The 18,175-nt window shown below is 39.0% G+C and overlaps 1 protein-coding gene across 1 annotated transcript in view; it reads left to right on the top strand.

Moving 5' to 3' along the window:
• The window catches only part of GCFC2 (GC-rich sequence DNA-binding factor 2), a 70,979-nt gene that overhangs the window by 17,367 nt on the left and 35,437 nt on the right, over positions 1 to 18,175 (top strand). Inside the window, 3 exon segments of the mRNA XM_007445536.1 lie at positions 3,386 to 3,607; positions 4,732 to 4,832; positions 16,292 to 16,407. Of these exon segments, the coding sequence (XP_007445598.1) occupies positions 3,386 to 3,607; positions 4,732 to 4,832; positions 16,292 to 16,407 (439 nt within the window).

Here is an 18,175-nt window from a genome sequence, read left to right as displayed (position 1 = left end):
CATTTTACTTAACTTTCTCTCTGTGAGTTTAGGAGAAACATTTATCTACTGTGGTATTGAAGGGGTGTTTTTATGTGGGAGCATCCCTGTGTAGACTCTGTGAGTCAAATATTTTTGGTGTGTGGGCTGGTTTTGGTGTGGGTGCCAGCCATGTCTTTCCTTAGCATTTGCTGGCCATTAACCCCTTAATAGGGGTTGTGATTGGTGTTGAAGCATCTAGAAACTGGGCTCTGTGGTGGGCAGGACCTCCTCTTTGCTCTGAGGCTATCACATCTCTGTTGGGGGTGGGGTCTGCTCCACAGCTGTTGGAGTAGAAGCCCTGAAGTTTGTGTTTGATGAGATTTCATTGCCATTGAGTGCATGCCCTGCCCCAAAGGAGGCGACTGTTGGTGCAAGTGGGGCCTGTATGGTCACACTGAACCCATGCACCGCCTAGGCAGGCATCTGCAGTTCCTCTCAGACTCAGTGCAATGTTGTGTCCCTTTCTCTGTTGTGTTTCACTCCAGACCTAGTGGTAGGCTCTTGTGGAGTGGGCTGTGGCTGGAGGCTGGGGTGCTGTGGCTGCAGGATCAAGGTGGTTGTGCTGCTGCCTGGGACCTGGGCTGCCTCTGTGGCACACCTCTCCCAGGACCTGTCCACCCCAATTCCAGCTCCAAGCTGAGGTGTGGAGTGGGCAAGCCTGGAGCATTCCCACTGGGAAATGAACCACTGCATGCTGCTGCCCAGGGCCTTTCCACCGAACCTCAATGCCCAGCCACTGTGCACTTCTGTGATACCACCTGGTGTGCACACTGACAAAGTGTGCCACAGCTGGACTCCCCCCTCCCTGTGTACATTGACAGTGGACTCCATGTTTCAGCCTGGACCGCACCCCAGGCCATCAGGGCTGTCTCCACTGTCTCCACACAGGTAAATGGAGTCCTCTCCCACATCCTGTCTGCCCAAGATTCAGCACTTAACGTGTTTTTGGTCCCACTTGGCGCATGCTTCGGATTGGGAAGTGAGGTGAGGCTTGGGAAGTGCAGCAAGGCATCAGCCACCAGCACTGGTCCCTTTCCATCCTGATTGTTAGGAAGCCAGCATGCCTGCACTCCTCACAAATATAGTCTAGGCTTCCGCATCCCCTCTGTCTGTCCCAGCAGATTTCCCAGCTGGCAGGGGCCTCCCCAGGCAAGGGTCTGCCCGTGTGGGCCTTCTCTCCTTTACAGATCTCTCCCAGGGGCACAGGTCCTGTCGCTTTTTTTTTTTTTTTTTTTTTTTTCCCCTGTCCTACCCAGTTACATGGAGATCCTTCTTGCAGCTTTGGTTATGTGGGAGATCTGCCTGTTTCCAGTTGGTTTTCTATGAGAATTGTTCCACATGTAGATGTATTTTTTATGTGTTCGTGGGGAGAGGTGAGCTCCTACTCTGCCATCTTGATCCCCCTCGTAACCTCTACTCTTCAGATAGGATGATCTATGTGAAAATTATTTTTGAGTTATAAATCTACAAAAACATGTTTTATTATTATAAAGCAATATGCTAACATTAATTCATCTCATGTCTGACCAACATCTGCTATGTGGGAACCCTTGAGCTAGGTGTTAGATATAGACAGGACAGAATAGAATACTCTTCTCTTCCTTGAACTTATATTTCTTTATTGTAGTTTGAGAGAGGATTAGCTTTATGTAACACTAGTATCTCACTAGTGAGTCCATTGCTTGTGATTTATTAATTAAACCCCACCAAATCACTTGCTGGTGAATTGCTTCAAGTATTTCTGTTTCTGTATTCATACACTTGAATATTTGAATCTAAGTGTATCATCTTAACTCTGATGACCCATTAAAATCCCCTAGGGGGCTTCCCTGGTGGCGCAGTGGTTGAGAGTCCGCCTGCCGATGCAGGGGACATGGGTTCGTGCCCTGGTCTGGGAAGATCCCACATGCCGTGGAGTGGCTGGGCCTGTGAGCCATGGCTGCTGAGCCTGCACGTCCGGAGCCTGTGCTCCGCAACAGGAGAGGCCACAGCAGTGAGAGGCCTGCGTACCGCAAAAAAAAAAAAAAAAAAATCCCCTAGGGGGCTATAAAAACATACTGCTGCTCAACTCCACCTCAGATCAACTGCATTTGGATCCCGTGTTTTGGATGGGAGACTAGTTATCAGATTATCAACCTTCCCAGGTGATTCTAATGCATATAGCCAGGGTCAAGAAATACTGCCATTATCCTGAGTGTTTTGGGAGGATGAAGAGACACCTTACTGCATCATTTTCCTGGTACTATTCTACAAGAAATTCTAGTCTATAAAAAGTAAATCACTTATTTAATATTCCTTGTTTTTAATGAGCATATGTTGCTTTCTAGTGTTCATCACTTACTGCTTCATAATTAATTCAAGCACTACTTGTTTTCCTTAGTTCTGGTGTCAAGTATATTGATCTATAATTTCTGAAATCTCTCTATCTCTTTCAAAAATCAGAGTATTTGTGTATCTCCTGGCATATGGTGTCTTTTCTATTTATTTCTCAAAGGATTTGGACCAATTTGTGGGAAAGTTTAGAAATTTTTACTCAGTGGCTTGGTATCCCTAATTAATATCTTGAAGTGCTTGAAACAATGATTTCTCTTGCTATTTTGTTTACCTTAGTATTTTGCTTAAGAAACCATTTGTTTCCAGAGTGTAAAGATAAATTTCAGCTTAGATCATGCATGAAGAAACTTGTTTTGAGTTAGAAGAGCCTATATTAATGAAGTTTGTACTGAATAAAATGAAAAAATAAAACAATCCTCTATTAAAAGATGTCCCTTAAATACTTTAAACCTGGTAAATTACCTGATTATTTCTTTTATACTTTTTAACTTACGTTCATTCGTGTGAGAACCGCCACAGGACCTTGGAGGCTGATTTGAATGTGTGCTGGGTTTTAGTCTGTTTCTCACTCCCTATGTGCCTGGATGCCCAAAGGCAAGGGGCAGGTCATAGTAGAATGTCCCTGTTACTTTATAAGGCAGACTGCTCTACCACTTATCATTCTACCCTCCATGCTCCAAGAGTAACTCCATGCTCAGCCCTCTCCACATCCCTACCCTGGTAATTTCAGAGCTACTGGAAATGAGAAGTAGCCCTCAACAAAAAGTCAGCAACAACACCTGATGAAGAAGGTAGAAAAAAGATAAATTGGAGTCGTTTCAATATTTTCTGATACTTCTAGATTTGTTTCATTTCTTTAATTTATATTTAATCTCTATCAAAATAATTATCTTCTATTGAAACAGATTTTGAGTCATTATATCAAAATAGTGAAAAAATTGGAAAAACGGTGCTCTTTTCCTTTAAATATGAGGAATCTTTCTCTCTGTTAGTATTTTGTTTTCAATGTCCTCCTCTTTGTTTCTTTCAGTAAACATCCCTGATGCAGCTTTTATTCAGGCAGCCTACCGAAAACGTGAATTGGCCAGGACCCAAGAGGACTATATTTCTTTGGATGTAAAACATGCCTTCACCATCTCTGGTATGAAGAAAAACACTGAATATCCTGAGAGTGAGCCTGATGATCATGAAAATATAATACCATTTACCCTGAAGCCTCAAACACTTAGACAAAAGATGGCTGAAAAAACAGGTACATATTTAATTTATTTATAATAAATGAACATTAAGGCATTTTTCATTACAATATAATTTATGATAAAAATATCCATAAAAACATAATGTAGTATCTCCTATTCTAAAGGTTGTTTTTTTAATACCAATTTACTGACATCATGGCTTCTAAAATACATGTCTGTATCAAAATGTTATCAAAGGGTACATGCAATAATAATGTTTACTGTTATCTGATCTCCACTTGATCTTTCTTGACAGGTTAAAAAATTTGTAGAGTTTCCTGTTTTTGATATTGAAAACTTTTGTTGTCACCTTTATAAGATTTTTTTTTAACATGGAAACGTCGGTAGGATTTTGGTGTCATGTGTTAAAATCTTCCCTGCTCTAGTAAAAAGTTTTCCTCGGGCTTCCCTGGTGGCGCAGTGCTTGAGAGTCCGCCTGCCGATGCAGGAGACGCGGGTTCGTGCCCCGTTTCGGGAAGATCCCACATGCCGCGGAGCGGCTGGGCCCGTGAGCCATGGCCGCTGAGCCTGCGCGTCCGGAGCCTGTGCTCCGCAAATGGGAGAGGCCACAACAGTGAGAGGCCCGCATAACGCAAGGAAAAAAAAAAAAAAAAAAGTTTTCCTCAACCAATAATCCTTAGGTATTAAAGAACTATTTTCACATTTCTCATTTATAAACAATAATGTTTTGCCAAGTTTTTGTCATTTCAAATAATACTATTTCAGAATGAGACTTTTGGTTCCTATTAACCCAGAAATTATTTTTGCATGTTTAGATTCTCAGGTAGAATTGAGAATCTCTGATAAAACCAAATGTTGCATTTTTTCCAAGCTTTTTCATATGTGAGACCATCATGTTTTGAGTGAGACAGTTTGGTGATAAATGCAGATTCTGAAGTCAGATTGCTAGATTCAGGTCCTAGGTTCAACACAGTCCTTAGATAGAGGACTGTGTTATGTAACATCCTGATATCTTAGTTTCTTTATTTATAAAGAGAGAGTGAATTATGAATTGTGAAGAAAAGGTTAACACATATAAAGAGCTGCTAAGCCATTTATAAGCTCCCCAATTGCTAATTGCTGCTGCTATTAGAATGGAAAAATATGGAATATTTATGCATGGACTTTTTTTTTCAAGCAACCAGAAATGAAGAAACAAGTGGAGATAGTGAAGAAGATAAAAAATATCAAGATATTTGGGAACAGCAGCAGATGAGAAAAGCAGTTAAAATCACAAAGGTAATAATCTTTTATGCCATATGTATTAGTTTCCTGTGGCTACTGTAACAAATCACCATAAACTTGATGACTAAAACAACAGACATTTATTCTCTCACAGTTGTTGAGGCTAGAAGTCTCAATTCAAGGTGTTGACAGGGCTGTGCTCCTTTTGAAGGCCCTAGGAAAGAATTCTTTTTTTTTTTTTCCTTCTTTTTCTCCCCTTTTTCTTTTTTTAATTGAAGTAGAGTTGACATAACAGTATTATGTTAGTTTCAGGTGTATAAGATAGTGATTGACTTTTAAATACATTATGAAATAAATCACCATGATAAGTCTAGTAACAGTCTTTCACCATGCAGAATTATTACAGTGTAATTGACTATGTTTTTATGCTGTATATCATATCCCTGTGACTTATTTTATAACTGGAAGTTTGCACCTCTTAATCCCCTTCACTTATTTCACCCTACCCCCATCTGCCTCTCCTCAGGCAACCACCTGTTTGCTCTTTCTGTGGATATTGTTTGTTTCTGTTTTGTTTGTTTCATTTTTTAGATTCCACATATAAGTGAGATCAAAGAGATTGTCCTTCTCTGTCTTGTTACACTTAGCATAATACCCTCTGTGTCCATCCATGTTGTTGCAGATGGCATGATTTCATTCTTTTTTATGGCTGAATAATATTCAATTGTGTATATATACCACATATTCTTTATCTATTTGTATATCAGTGGACACTTAAGTTGCTTCCATATCTTGGCAATTGTGAATAATGCTGCAATGAGCATAGGGTTGCATATAACTTTTCAAATTAACATTTTCATTTTCTTCAGGTAATTACCCAGAGTGGAATCGCAGGATCATATGGTAGTTCTATTTTTAATATTTTGAGGAATCTCCATGCTGTTTTCCATGGTGGCTGCACCAACTTACATTCCCACCAACAATGCGCAAGGGTTCCCTTTTCTCCACATCTTTGCCAACCCTTGTTGTTTGTTGTCTTTTTGATAATAACCATTCTAATAGGTGTGAGGTATCTTATTTTGGTGTTGATTTACATTTCCCTGATGATTAGTGATGTTGAGCATCTTTTCATGTTTCTGTTGGCCATTTGTAAATCTTCTTTGAAGAAATGTCTTTTCAGATCCTCTGTGTATTTTTTGATCAGATTGTTTTTTTTGATATTGAGGTGTATGAGTTCTTTATATAATTTGAATATTGACAATTTACCAGATATATCATTTGCAGATACCTCCTCACATTCAGTAGAGTGTCTTTTTGTTTTATTGATGGTTTCCTTTGCTTGTGCAGAAGGTTTTCAATTTGTAGTCTGATTTGATTATCTTTGCTTTTATTGCCCTTGCCTGAGAAGACATATCCAAAAAATATTGCTGAGACTCATCTTAAAGAGCATACTACCTATGTTTTCTTCTAGTTTTATGGTTTCAAAAAAGAGTTTTGTATATGGTATAAGAAAGTGGTCCAGTTTCATTCTTTTGCATGTAGCTGTCCAGTTTTCCCAGCACCATTTATTGAAGGAACTATCTTTTCCTGCCTTGTATATCCTTGTCACCTTTGTTGTAGATTAATTGACCATATAAGTATGGGTTTATATCTGGGCTCTCTATTCTGTTCCATTGATCTATGTGTCTGTTTCTGTGACAGTAACATACTGTTTTGATTATAATATAGTTTGAAATATATAGTGTGAAACCAGGGAGCTTGATATCTCTAGCTTTGTTCTTTCCCAAGATTGCTTTGGCTGTTTCAGGGTCTTTTATAGTTCCATATAAATGTCAAGATTATTTGTTCTAGTTCCATGAAATATTTCATTGGTATTTTGGTAGGGATTGCGTTGAATCTCCCAGCAGAGAATTCTTTCTTGCTTTTTGTAAGTTCTGATAGCTCCAGGTATTCCTTGCTTTGTGACTACATAACTTCCATCTCTACCTCCTTCTCCACATGGCCTTCTCTATGCCTCTACTTTGTGTTTCTCTTATGAGGATACTTGTCATTGGATTTAGGGTCTACTTGGATAATCCAGGATGATCTCATCTTGAGATTCTTCACTTAAGTATAACCACAAAGACCCTTTTTCCAAATAAGGTCATATTCAGAGGTTCCAGGGGTTAGGATATAGACCTATCTTTGGGATGCCATCATTCAACCCACTATACCATGTACATTATGTTCTTTTCCCACTAGATTATAAATACTTTCTACATATTGTAAGTCCCTTGAGGGAACCATCTTTTTTACTTTTAATTTTACAGTTATATGGTAGATGCCTAAATGTGAAGTTCAAACAAATAAATAGTGAGGGTTAAAACAAAACTAACAAACAAAAAAAAGTATTATACTTGGGGTGGAAAGTCCTAGATTTGAGTTGTCGCTCTACCACTAAAATACACTATCCCTGAAGTCAAGAATTATTAACTACGTTTTTCAGTGTTATATCCCATAGTGCCTAATATTGTGAGAGCTCAATAATTATTTGTATGACTTTGAAAAAATAATTTCATTTTTCTAAATCTCAGTTTTCTCATCAATAAATTGGGAATAATAAAGTGGGAATGATAATGTTACCTACCTGAGTAGGTGGCTGTAAGGCTCAGAGTTTTAATGGTCTGATCTAAGTCAAAGTGCTTATAAATTGTATAACAAATGCAAGTTTTATTTTTAATCTTTTTAATAGGAGTGCTTTGAAAGATTTTTTGTTCTTTTAAGCAAGAAAGTATTGTACGATCTTCATGTTATTAAAACTAAAAAGCTAAGTAAAAGTAAGCCTTGAGTTACAATTTAGAAGTCTCTGGGCCATTTTTTTTTTTTTAGTTATTTGCAATCTGAATTTTTTGCTATTAGTAAGAACTGGTAAATATTTGCTTGGTTTTTTTCCTTCCTTTTTTTTTTTTTTCTTTCTTTTGTTCAGATGTGTGTTTTTTGAACTTTTCTGTTAAGGTAATGGCCAAGCATGGTATTACTAATAAAGAAGATGAACATTTTTATGGCACTTAATACATTTTTCTCTGTTGTCTTCTAGAGAAAATTTAGATCACTCTGTAATGCCACTGTTATTATGGGAATGTTTTACCATAATCTTGCCAGCTTTAGGTATAAGTTCACTTGGTGTAAATGGAATCTCAAGTTTATTTGATTTGCATTTTTATTACTGATGTGGGTGCATTTACTGATTTCTTTATTAAAGATTTACTGCATGCCACTGTACTCGTTTCCTGTGACTGCCCTAACAAATTACTACAAAATGAATGACTTGAAACAACCAAATTCTATTTTCTCACACTTTTGGAGGCCAGAAGTCCAAAATCAAGGTGTTGATATGGCTACACTCCTTCCAAAAAGCTCTAGAGGATAATCTATTCCTTGACTATTTTAGCTTTTGTTGGCTGTTGGCATTCCTTGGCATATAGCTGTATCTCTCTACTCTATCTTCACATCACCTCCTCTTTTTGCATCCCAAACTCTCTCTCCTTCTCTTCTATGAGGCTACATGTAATTACAGTTAGGACTCATTTAGATAATCCAGGATAAGCTCCTATTTTCCAGAACCTGAACTTAATCACATCTTTTGCCATATAAGGTAATATTCATTCACAGGTTTGGGATTTTAGAACCTGGGCATATCTTTTGGGGATCACCGTGTAGCCTCTATAACTACTTAACAGTGGTAGACAAAAGAATGTACAGTCTTTGCAGGGGAGAGACAACTAAACAAAATAATTACAGTAAAATCTGTAATTTTACTCCTGTAAAATTACTCCTGTAAAACTCCTGTAAAACTACTCCTGTAAAACTACTCCTGTAAAACTACTCCTGTAAAACTCCTGTAAAATTACTCCTGTAAAACTCCTGTAAAATCTGTAATTTTTACTCCTACTTGGAGTAAGGGTATGTTCTTACTTCATTGATTTACATGTGGCTGTCCAACTTTCCCAACACCACTTCTGAAGAGACTGTCTTTTCTCCACTGTATATTCTTGCCTCCTTTGTTGAAGATTATGACCATAGGTACTCCTGTAAAACTACTCCTGTAAAACTACTCCTGTAAAACTACTCCTGTAAAACTCCTGTAAAATTACTCCTGTAAAACTCCTGTAAAATCTGTAATTTTTACTCCTACTTGGAGTAAGGGTATGTTCTTACTTCATTGATTTACATGTGGCTGTCCAACTTTCCCAACACCACTTCTGAAGAGACTGTCTTTTCTCCACTGTATATTCTTGCCTCCTTTGTTGAAGATTAATTGACCATAGGTGTGTGGGTTTATTTCTGGTCTCTCTCTTCTTTTCCATTGATCCATATGTCTGTTTTTGTGCCGGTACCATGCTGTTTTTATTACTGTGGCTTTCTAGGATTGTCTGAAGTTTGGGAGGGTTATACCTCCATCTTTGTTCATTTTTCTTCAGGATTGCTTTGGAAATTCTGGGTATTTTATGGTTCTATATAAATTTTACGATTATTTGTTGTAGTTCGGTGAAAACTGGTATGGGTAATTTGATAGGGATCAGATTAAATCTGTAGATTGCTTTGGGTAGCATGGCCTTTTTAACAATATTAATTCTTCCAATCCAAGAGCATGGGATATCTCCCATTTCTTTAAATCATTTTCAGTTTCCTTTATTAATGTTTTATATTTCTCAGCATATATCTTTCACCTCCTTGGTGAGGTTTATTCCTAAGTATTTTCTTTTTTGATATGATTTTAAAAGGGATTGTTTTTTTTCTTTCCCTTTTTGGTATTTCATTGTTAGTGTAAAGAAATGCAACCAATTTCTGTGTGTTAATCTTGTATCCTGGCTACCTTTGAATTTGTTTATCAGTTCTGATAGTTTTTCTGTAGGTCATTAGGGTTTTCTGCATATGTCATATAATGACAATTTTACCTCTTCCCTTCCAATTTGGATCCCTTTTATTTCTTTTTCTTGTCTGATTGCTGTAGCTAGGACTTCCAGTACTATGTTGAATAGAAGAGGTGAGAGTGAGCATCCTTGTGTTGATCTAGATTTTAGTGTGAAGGCTTTCAGTTTTTCACCATTGAGTATTATATTGACTGTAGGTTTGTCATAGTTTTTATTATGTTGAAATATGTTCTCTATACCCAGTTTGGTATGAGTTTTTATCATGAATGAATGTTGAATTTTGTCAAATGCTTTTTCTGCATCTGTTGAGATGATCATGTAGTTTTTGTCTTTTCTGTGTCAGTATGGTGTATCACATTGACTGATTTGCATATTTTGAACCATCCTTGTGACCCTGGGATGAATCTAACTTGGTCATAGTGTATGATCTTTCTTATGTGTTGTTGGATTCAGTTTACTAGTATTTTATTGAGAATTTTTGCATCTGTAATCATCAAAGATACTGGTCTGTAATTTTCTCCTTTTGTAGTGTCTTTGTCTGGTTTTGGTATCAGGGTGATGATGGCTTCATAGAACGTCTTTGGGAGTTTTCCCTCCTCTTCACTCTTTTGGAAGAGTTTGAGAAGGATCAATATGAGTCCTTTTTTGTGTGCTTGGTAGGATTCGCCTGTGAAGCCATCAGGCCCTGGACTTTTGTTTGTATGGAGTTTTTTTAATTACAGATTATATTTCACTTCTAGTGATTGGTCTGTCCAAAGTATCTATTTCTTCTTGATTCAGTTTTGGTGGGATGTTTCTAGAAACTTGTCCATTTCTTCTAGGTTGTTCAATTTGTTGGCATATAATTGTTCATAGTATTGGCTTATGGTTTTTGTATTTCTGCGGTATCAGTTGTGATTTATCCTCTTTCATTTCTCATTTTGTTTATTTGATTCCCCTCTCTTTTCTTCTTGGTGAGCCTGTCTAGAGGTTTGTCAATCTTGTTTATCCTTTCAAAGAACCAGCTCTTGGTTTTATTGATTTCTTTCTATTGTTTTTTTAATCCCTATTTCATTTATTTCCTCTCTGGTCCTTATTATTTCCTTCCTTCTGCTTACTTTGGGTTTTGTTTGTTCTTCTTTTTCTAATTCTTTTAGGTGTTAGGGTAGGTTTTTATTTGACATTTCTCTTGTTCTTTGAGGGAGGCCTGTATCACAATGAACTGCCCTCTAAGAACTGCTCTGCTGTAGCCCATGGATTTTTGTATGATTGTATTTTCATAGTCATTTGTCTCAAGATATTTTTTAATTTCCTCTTTGATTTCATCATTGACCCATTGGGTTTTTTGGTAGCATGTTGTTTAGTCTCCATGTAATCTTTTTTTTTTTTTTTTCTCCTTGTTTCTTTTTCTGTGGTTGATTTCAGTTTCATGCTGTTGTGGTTAGAAAACCTTGAAAAAATTTCTATACTCTTAAATTTGTTGAGGCTTGTTTTGTGCCTCAGTATGTGGTCAACCCTAGAGAATGTTCCATGTGCACTTGAAAAGACTGTGTATTGGGTTTTTTGGATATAATGTCCTGAAAATATCAATTAAGTCTAAATGCTCTAGTGTATCATTTAGGATCTCTGCTGCATTATTGATTTGCTGTCTAGAAGATTTGTCCATTGATATGAGTAGGGTGTTTAAGTCTCCTACTATTATTGTACTCCCATCCCTTTTTCCCTTTATGTCTGTTAGTATTTGTTTTATGCTTTTGGTGCTCCTATATTGGGTGCATACATGTTGACGAATGTAATATCTTCCTCTTGTATTGATCCTTTCATCATTATATAGTGTTCTTTTTCTTTATGGCCTTTGTTTTAAAGTCCATTTTGTCTGATATGAGTAGTGCTACCCCTGCTTTCTTGTCATTTCTGTTTGCATGAGTTATCTTTTTCCATCCCCTCACTTTCAGTCTGTGTCCTTCACTCTTAAGTGGGTCTCTTGTAGACAGCATATGGTAGGCTCTTGTTTTTTAATCCAATCTGCCACTCTGTATTTTTTGGTTGCAGCATTTAGTCCATTGACATTTAAGGTAATTATTGATAGATATGTATTTATTGCCATTTTTAACCTTGTTTTCCAGTTGATTTTGTATTTTTTCTTTGTTCCTTTCTTTTTGTTTTTCCTTTTGTGGTTTGGTGATTTTCTTTTGTATTATGCTTGTTCTCTTCTTTGTGGTTTTTGTGAATCTGTTGTATGTTTTTTGATTTGTGGTAACCCATATGGTTTTCAAATATGTTAACCCATTACTATATCTACTTGCTTTAGACTGATAGTCCTATAGGCTCAAACACATTCTAAAATTTAAAAATCTACATTTTTTTACTCTCCTACCTGGCATTTTATGATTTTGATACCCTCTTTTACATCTTCATGTTTATCCTTTTTCTGTTCATTTTGCTTATCATCCCTTTCACAGAAATGTTTGTTTTTTACTTTAATCTGTATACTGGCTTAAGTGATTTACTTTTCATTTTTGATTTTCTCTTTTATATAGATTATTGCTTCTTTTCTATTTAGAGAAGGCCTTTAATTATTTCTTTTAGTATAGGTTTAGTATTGCTGTTATTCTTTTAGTTTTTGCTCTTCTGAGAAATTCTGTCTCTCTCCTTCTATTCCAAATGAAATTCTTGCTGAGTAGAGTATGCTAGGTTGCAGATTTTTTCCTTTCAGGACTTTGACTATATCCTGCCACTCCCTTCTGTCCTGCAATGTTTTCTATAGGAAAATCAGGTAATAGCCTTATGGTGGTTCCCTTGTAATTAACCCTTTTTCTCTTGGTGCCTTTAGAATCCTCTCTTTATCTTTAACTTTTGCCACTTTAATCATAATATGTCTTGGTGTAGGTCTGCTTGGGTTCATCTTGTTTGGGGCCCTCTGTGCTTCCTGTGCCTAGATATCTGTTTGCTTCTTTAGGTTTGGGAAGTTTTCAGCCATAATTTCTTCAAATACATTTTCAATCCCCTTGTCTCTTTGTTCCCCTTCTGAAATTCCTATTATTCATAGATTGGCACACTTTATATTTAAGATTTTAAAAACTCTTATTATGGACATATAATAATATAATGAATCCCCTTCTGTGGACCATCATTCAGCTTCAAAAATTGCCAACTGTTGGCTAGTTTTGTTTCATCAATGCCCTCATGTACTCACCCTGCCCATATTATTTTTTAGTTAATAGACTTTTTTTTCTTAGAGTTTTAGGTTCACAAAAAATTAAGCAGATAATATGCAGCATTCCCACCTCTCCCTCTTCACCCAGTTTCTCCCATTATTAACATCTTGCAGTAGTGTGGTACATTTGTTACAATTGATGAACCAATACTGAGACATTATTATTAACCAAAGTCTATAGCTTATATTACAGTTCACTCTTTGTGTTGTACAGTTCTATGAGCATAAGCTGTTTATTCCACAATTTATAGAGTCGATTATCCCTAAGACCATAAATGTCTGGACTAAATCTAAACTGCCTTCTAAATCTTTAGTCCAGGAACCAGTGAAGTGATTAAAAAAAAGCCCTTGGAACTAATTGAAAATTGTAAAGTTGAGAAAACAGCAGACCATACTAAAAATCACCACTCCTGGTACATAAAAGCAACAGTAGCGCAAGTCATCTTGGCCCAAAGTGTGGGTGGGGCTGTGGGCTGGGGAGGAGCCTGTATCCTGCCCTGGCCCTTTTGGGCCTGGAGGAGACAGAACCCACTCTTCAAGGAACAGTAACTTTAATTGAAGCAACATTGTTGAGGCAGCAGGAGCAGGAAGGAGAGCGTAGAACTTTCCACAAGCATGACTGGAGTCAGAACATCCAAGGTCCTTGCGGCAGGGAAGAGAAGCCTTTGAGTCAAGTATTGCAGCTCAGTGCTTTGGCCTGGGTGCTATACATGTCACTTCTGCTCAGACTTCCTTAGCTGCAAGGAGGCATGTGGCTGTGCCCGGCTTCATGGGAGTGCGGAAGTATCCTACCTTAACGGCAGCGTCCATGTACTCCAGTTGCTGGGGCCTCCGTGGACTGTGACCCATGGAGACTGCTACTGCCATTAAGTCCCAGAGGTGGGGATGGGGGAGAGGTTCAGGGCTGCTTCAAGGCCTGGGCCCCCCCAGTGGGTGGCCCTGGCGAGGGCTCTGGAGCTCTGCAGGACACAGCCCTCAGCCTGTCCCTGAGCCCCCAGCTCACCCTTCAGCCTGAGGCCAGAGGGCCTGGAGAGCCCCAGGGAGAAGGCTGCGATCGTCTTCTCACTGCACTCTCCTCAGCGAGGACCACTGCCAGGCTGATTATTGGCAGAGCGGAACCTCTAACCACTGGCAAGCTTTATATTATCCCATAGATCTTTTATATTGCTTCCATTTTTTTCATTTCTTTTTTATTGGCTTTCTGTCTGCTGTTCTGATTGGGTGATTTACATTATTTTGTCTTTCAGAACACATTCATTCTGCATTATTCAGTCTGCTATTTATTGCCTTTAGCTCAGCTTTCATCTGGGCAACTGAGTTTTCTAATTTTTCTTGGCTCCTCTATATAGTTTCTAGTTCCTTTTTACAGTAATATGTATTTCAATTATAGCCTTTCTTAATTCCTTCAGTATTTTCACTATCTTCTTTTTGAAATAAATCCGTATCTATTAGATGAAGATGTCTATTTCACTGTTCTTTCAGGGCAATTCTCTTGATCTTTTAATTGGGAGTGTTTGTTCTTCTTCATTTTACTTATATTTCTCTTACTCTGTGAGTTTAGGAGAAACAGTTAACTACTGTGGTCTTGGAGGGCTATTTTTATGTGGGAGTATCCATGTGTAGCCTGCATGGGTTTAATATATTTGGTGGGAGAGCTGTTTTTAGTATGGCTGCCTCTTTCCTCAGTGTGTGCTGGCCGTTATCATGTTTAAAAGGGGGTGTGGCTGGCGTTGTGGTGACCCGAGCCTGAACTGAATGTTGAGCGGGGCCTCCTCTTTGCTCTGTGGTTGTCACAGCCCTGTTGGTGGCAGCGTCTATCCCCTAGTTGTTGGAGTAGAAACCCTCAGATCTATTTCTGATGTGCGGTGTGAGATAGGTGGAATTGGAGCACTCCCACTGAGAGAGGAGCCACTGAGTGTTCCTCTACCAGAGCTATCCACTGTGAAGTGCGCTCCATGGTGTCACCTGAAACCCATTGTGCAAGCTCACAAAGTATACTGTTGGTGGCATGCCCTTGGCCCCACCTCAACTTTGGGAATGCAGGCAGTAGTCCCTGGTGTCCCTCAGGCCCTGTGTTTACAAAGCCACCAGCGCAAATCAACCAGTGCAGATCCACTGAAGTCAGGTACCACGACTGCAGTAGTTGCACACCTGGACCCGCCATGGGAGCTGTGGAAGCAACCCAGACCCTGTCCCAGCCTGCATGTGCATGCGCCCACAGAGCCCACAGATGCTAAGGCCAGACCCATCAGAGCTGCAGGAGCACCCGTTGTCCATTCAGATATCATGCAGTCACTGAGTTTTTACAAAGCCAGTGGCCGTGGCATAAATCTGCAGATCACACAGTCGTGGGGAGATGGCTTAGATTTCAGCCCTGCTTCCTAAGTTGTGTGACCCCTGGTAATCAACTCGGATTTCAGTCCTGCCTCCACTTGTGGGCAACCCCATGGCACTTGCGTGCTCCCAGAGCTTGTAGAGGTGGTGCCAAGCCAGCTGAGAGTGTGCAGAGAAAGAGGCTGCTAATGACAGGCACCGCCCCTCCCTTCTCACACCCCCTTAACAATGACACTTCCTTTCTATGGCGGGCCCAGGCTTCTTCCATGTATACCTACCGGTTGTCGCTGTACCACACTCCAGCCCCTTCCTGCTGTCTCCACACAGCAAACCCCAGTCCTCCCCCTGGGTCTGTCCTCTAAAGCTGGAGTATCAGCACCCAGCCCTTGTGTGCACCAGCCGATGTGCATCTCAGGCTGGGGAGTGCAGGGCAGTGGCCCAGACCATCTGTTCTGGTCTCTCTGTGCAAACTGGCTGCTGCTGTCTCCTCTGAACCTCTGAAGCTCCCTTTCTGTCCCACCTGAGGGGGCTTCCAAGGTATGGGAACCTCTTCCTCTTTCATGACTCCCTCCCAGGGACACAGGTCCCATCCCGCTTCTCTTTTTTTTCTTTCATCCTACCCGATTACATGGAGATCTTTCTTGCACTTTTAGGTTCTGAGATCTGCCAGGTTCAGTAGGTATTCTGTGAGAATTGTTCCACAGAGATGTATTTTTCATGTATTTGTGGGTGGAGGTGACTTCCATGTCCTTCTATTCTATTGGAGCCTCCAGTATGTGGTTTTTTGAGAGTATATTAGATCATAAACAGAACTAGCTATATAAACACTGAGAACAAAGCTTTCGTGAAAAATAAGATTTTGTAATTTGCCTCTTGCATGTGAATTTAAAGTTCTAAATTTTAAAACTGTGCGCAAATTTTAAAAACATTTTATTACAACCATAAAAAATGTCAGAGGCATGGAATTTTGAGCTGGTGAGACCTCGGTGTATCCAATCTGCTTTCATGCTATTAATATTTGTAAGACTAATGAATGTTGAAAACAATATAAACTTTCATATTATTTTTAGGGATGAGACATAGATCTTTCTCATAGCAGTGAATCTCAAACAGTGAAGAAGTTTGATGCTTCCATTTCATTTCCACCAGTAAATTTAGAAATTATAAAGAAGCAACTAAATACTAGGTAAGTAATATTAATTTTAAAACTTACATTTGTGATAGACATTTAATAGTGAAAAAATTAGCATTATTATCTTTTTAACTATTAAATATTAGTATTAAACAGATTTATAGGAAAAAGCATCACCTGTATTAGCACATTAATATAACTGATTTCCTTTTTCATATGTCTTTTAGTGTTTATAATAAATATATATCGTATAGTTACAATCAATAAAATCAAGTTCTGCTTTTTTCACTTACTATTTTTGTTAGCATTTATCTGCATTGTTAAATAGCCTTTAATTTTTAAAAATAATATGCTGGGAGTGATGGCAGCAAGATGCCAGAATAGGAAGCCCTAGACCTCGTGGCCTCACAGAGATACCAACTTAACAACAACATACTGTCCAAAAAGCCTTTATGAGTACTCCAGAAATCAGGAAGTTGTAGTACCCCAGGCAAGCTCAAAGCCCAGAATAGCCACATTGTAATGGGTAAGAAAAACCATTTCATTCCAACTGCATCTAGCCCCTCTCAACAAGCCAGCACTGCTTTTGATGGAGAGAAAAAACCCAAGTCATAGTTTTTCCATTGGGAAGGAGAAAGAAGAGTGGAACACTGTCTTTTGGAGGTACTGCCCAAGGGACTTGTTTCTATCTTGTCTGTCTCAGAGCACTGATGGGGAACCATCATACGTTAGATGCCTGAGGGCCACAGAGGACAAGAAAGAGCTAAGCAGCCTGTTGCAGAGCCGGAAAGTCTGCAGTACTACAAACACCAGAGGGAACAAGAGACTAAAGAATCCTGAAAAAGAAACCCACAAATCTCTATAATTAGGAAATTTCGTATAGAAGCCCAGAGAAGGTGCATCCCCCAGGAAAGGTTTGAGAAGACACTCTTCCCCACACAACACCACTGGGAATCTCCAGTCAGGCTGATTGAAATGCACTTAAGGGAAACAGCTTCATATGGGGGAGAAACTCCCCTTAAGTGCATTTTCAAATACACAAAACACAACAAAAAGATAACCAGATACATGAAGAAACAAGGAAACATGGCCCAATCAAAGGGCCAAAATTAATTCCAGAACTAAAAGAAACAGAGGTCTATGAATTACCTGACAGAGAATTCAGAATAATCTTCTTAAAGAAGCTTAATGGCTTTCTAAAGAAGCTTAATGTGCCATAAGAGATCACAGACAACTAAAGAAATCAGGGAAATTATACATGAACAAGGTTGGAATACCAACAAAGATGGAAACTAAGAAAGAACCAGAGGTTCTAGAGCTGAAAGTGTAATAACTGAACTAAAAAATTTACTGAAGGGGGCTTCCCTGGTGGCACAGTGGTGAGAGTCCACCTGCCGATGCAGGGGACACGGGATCATGCCCCGGTCCGGGAAGATCCCACATGCCACGGAGCGTCTGGGCCCATGAGCCATGGCTGCTGAGCCTGCACATCTGGAGCCTGTGCTCCACAGTGGGAGATGCCACAACAGTGAGAGGCCCACGTACCAAAAAAAAAAAAAAAAGAAAGAAATTTACTGAAGGTAGCAGACTATATCAAGCAGAAGAAACAAGCGAGACCTCAAAGAGTGATCATTTGAAATTACCAAGTCAGAGTAACAAAAAGAAAAGTGAAGAAAGCCTAAGGGATTTATATGATGCTATCAAGCAGAACAACATATACATTATGGGAATCCAAGAAGGAAAAGAGTAGCAGAATGGGACAGAGAGCTTATCTGAAGACATAATGGCCAAAGACTTACCAGCCTGAGGAAGGAAATGGGCA

The sequence above is a fragment of the Lipotes vexillifer genome, unplaced genomic scaffold (assembly GCF_000442215.2).
Source record: "Lipotes vexillifer unplaced genomic scaffold, Lipotes_vexillifer_v1.1 scaffold667, whole genome shotgun sequence".
Classification (NCBI taxonomy): domain Eukaryota; kingdom Metazoa; phylum Chordata; class Mammalia; order Artiodactyla; family Lipotidae; genus Lipotes; species Lipotes vexillifer.
This window is presented reverse-complemented; position numbering and strand designations above follow the sequence as displayed.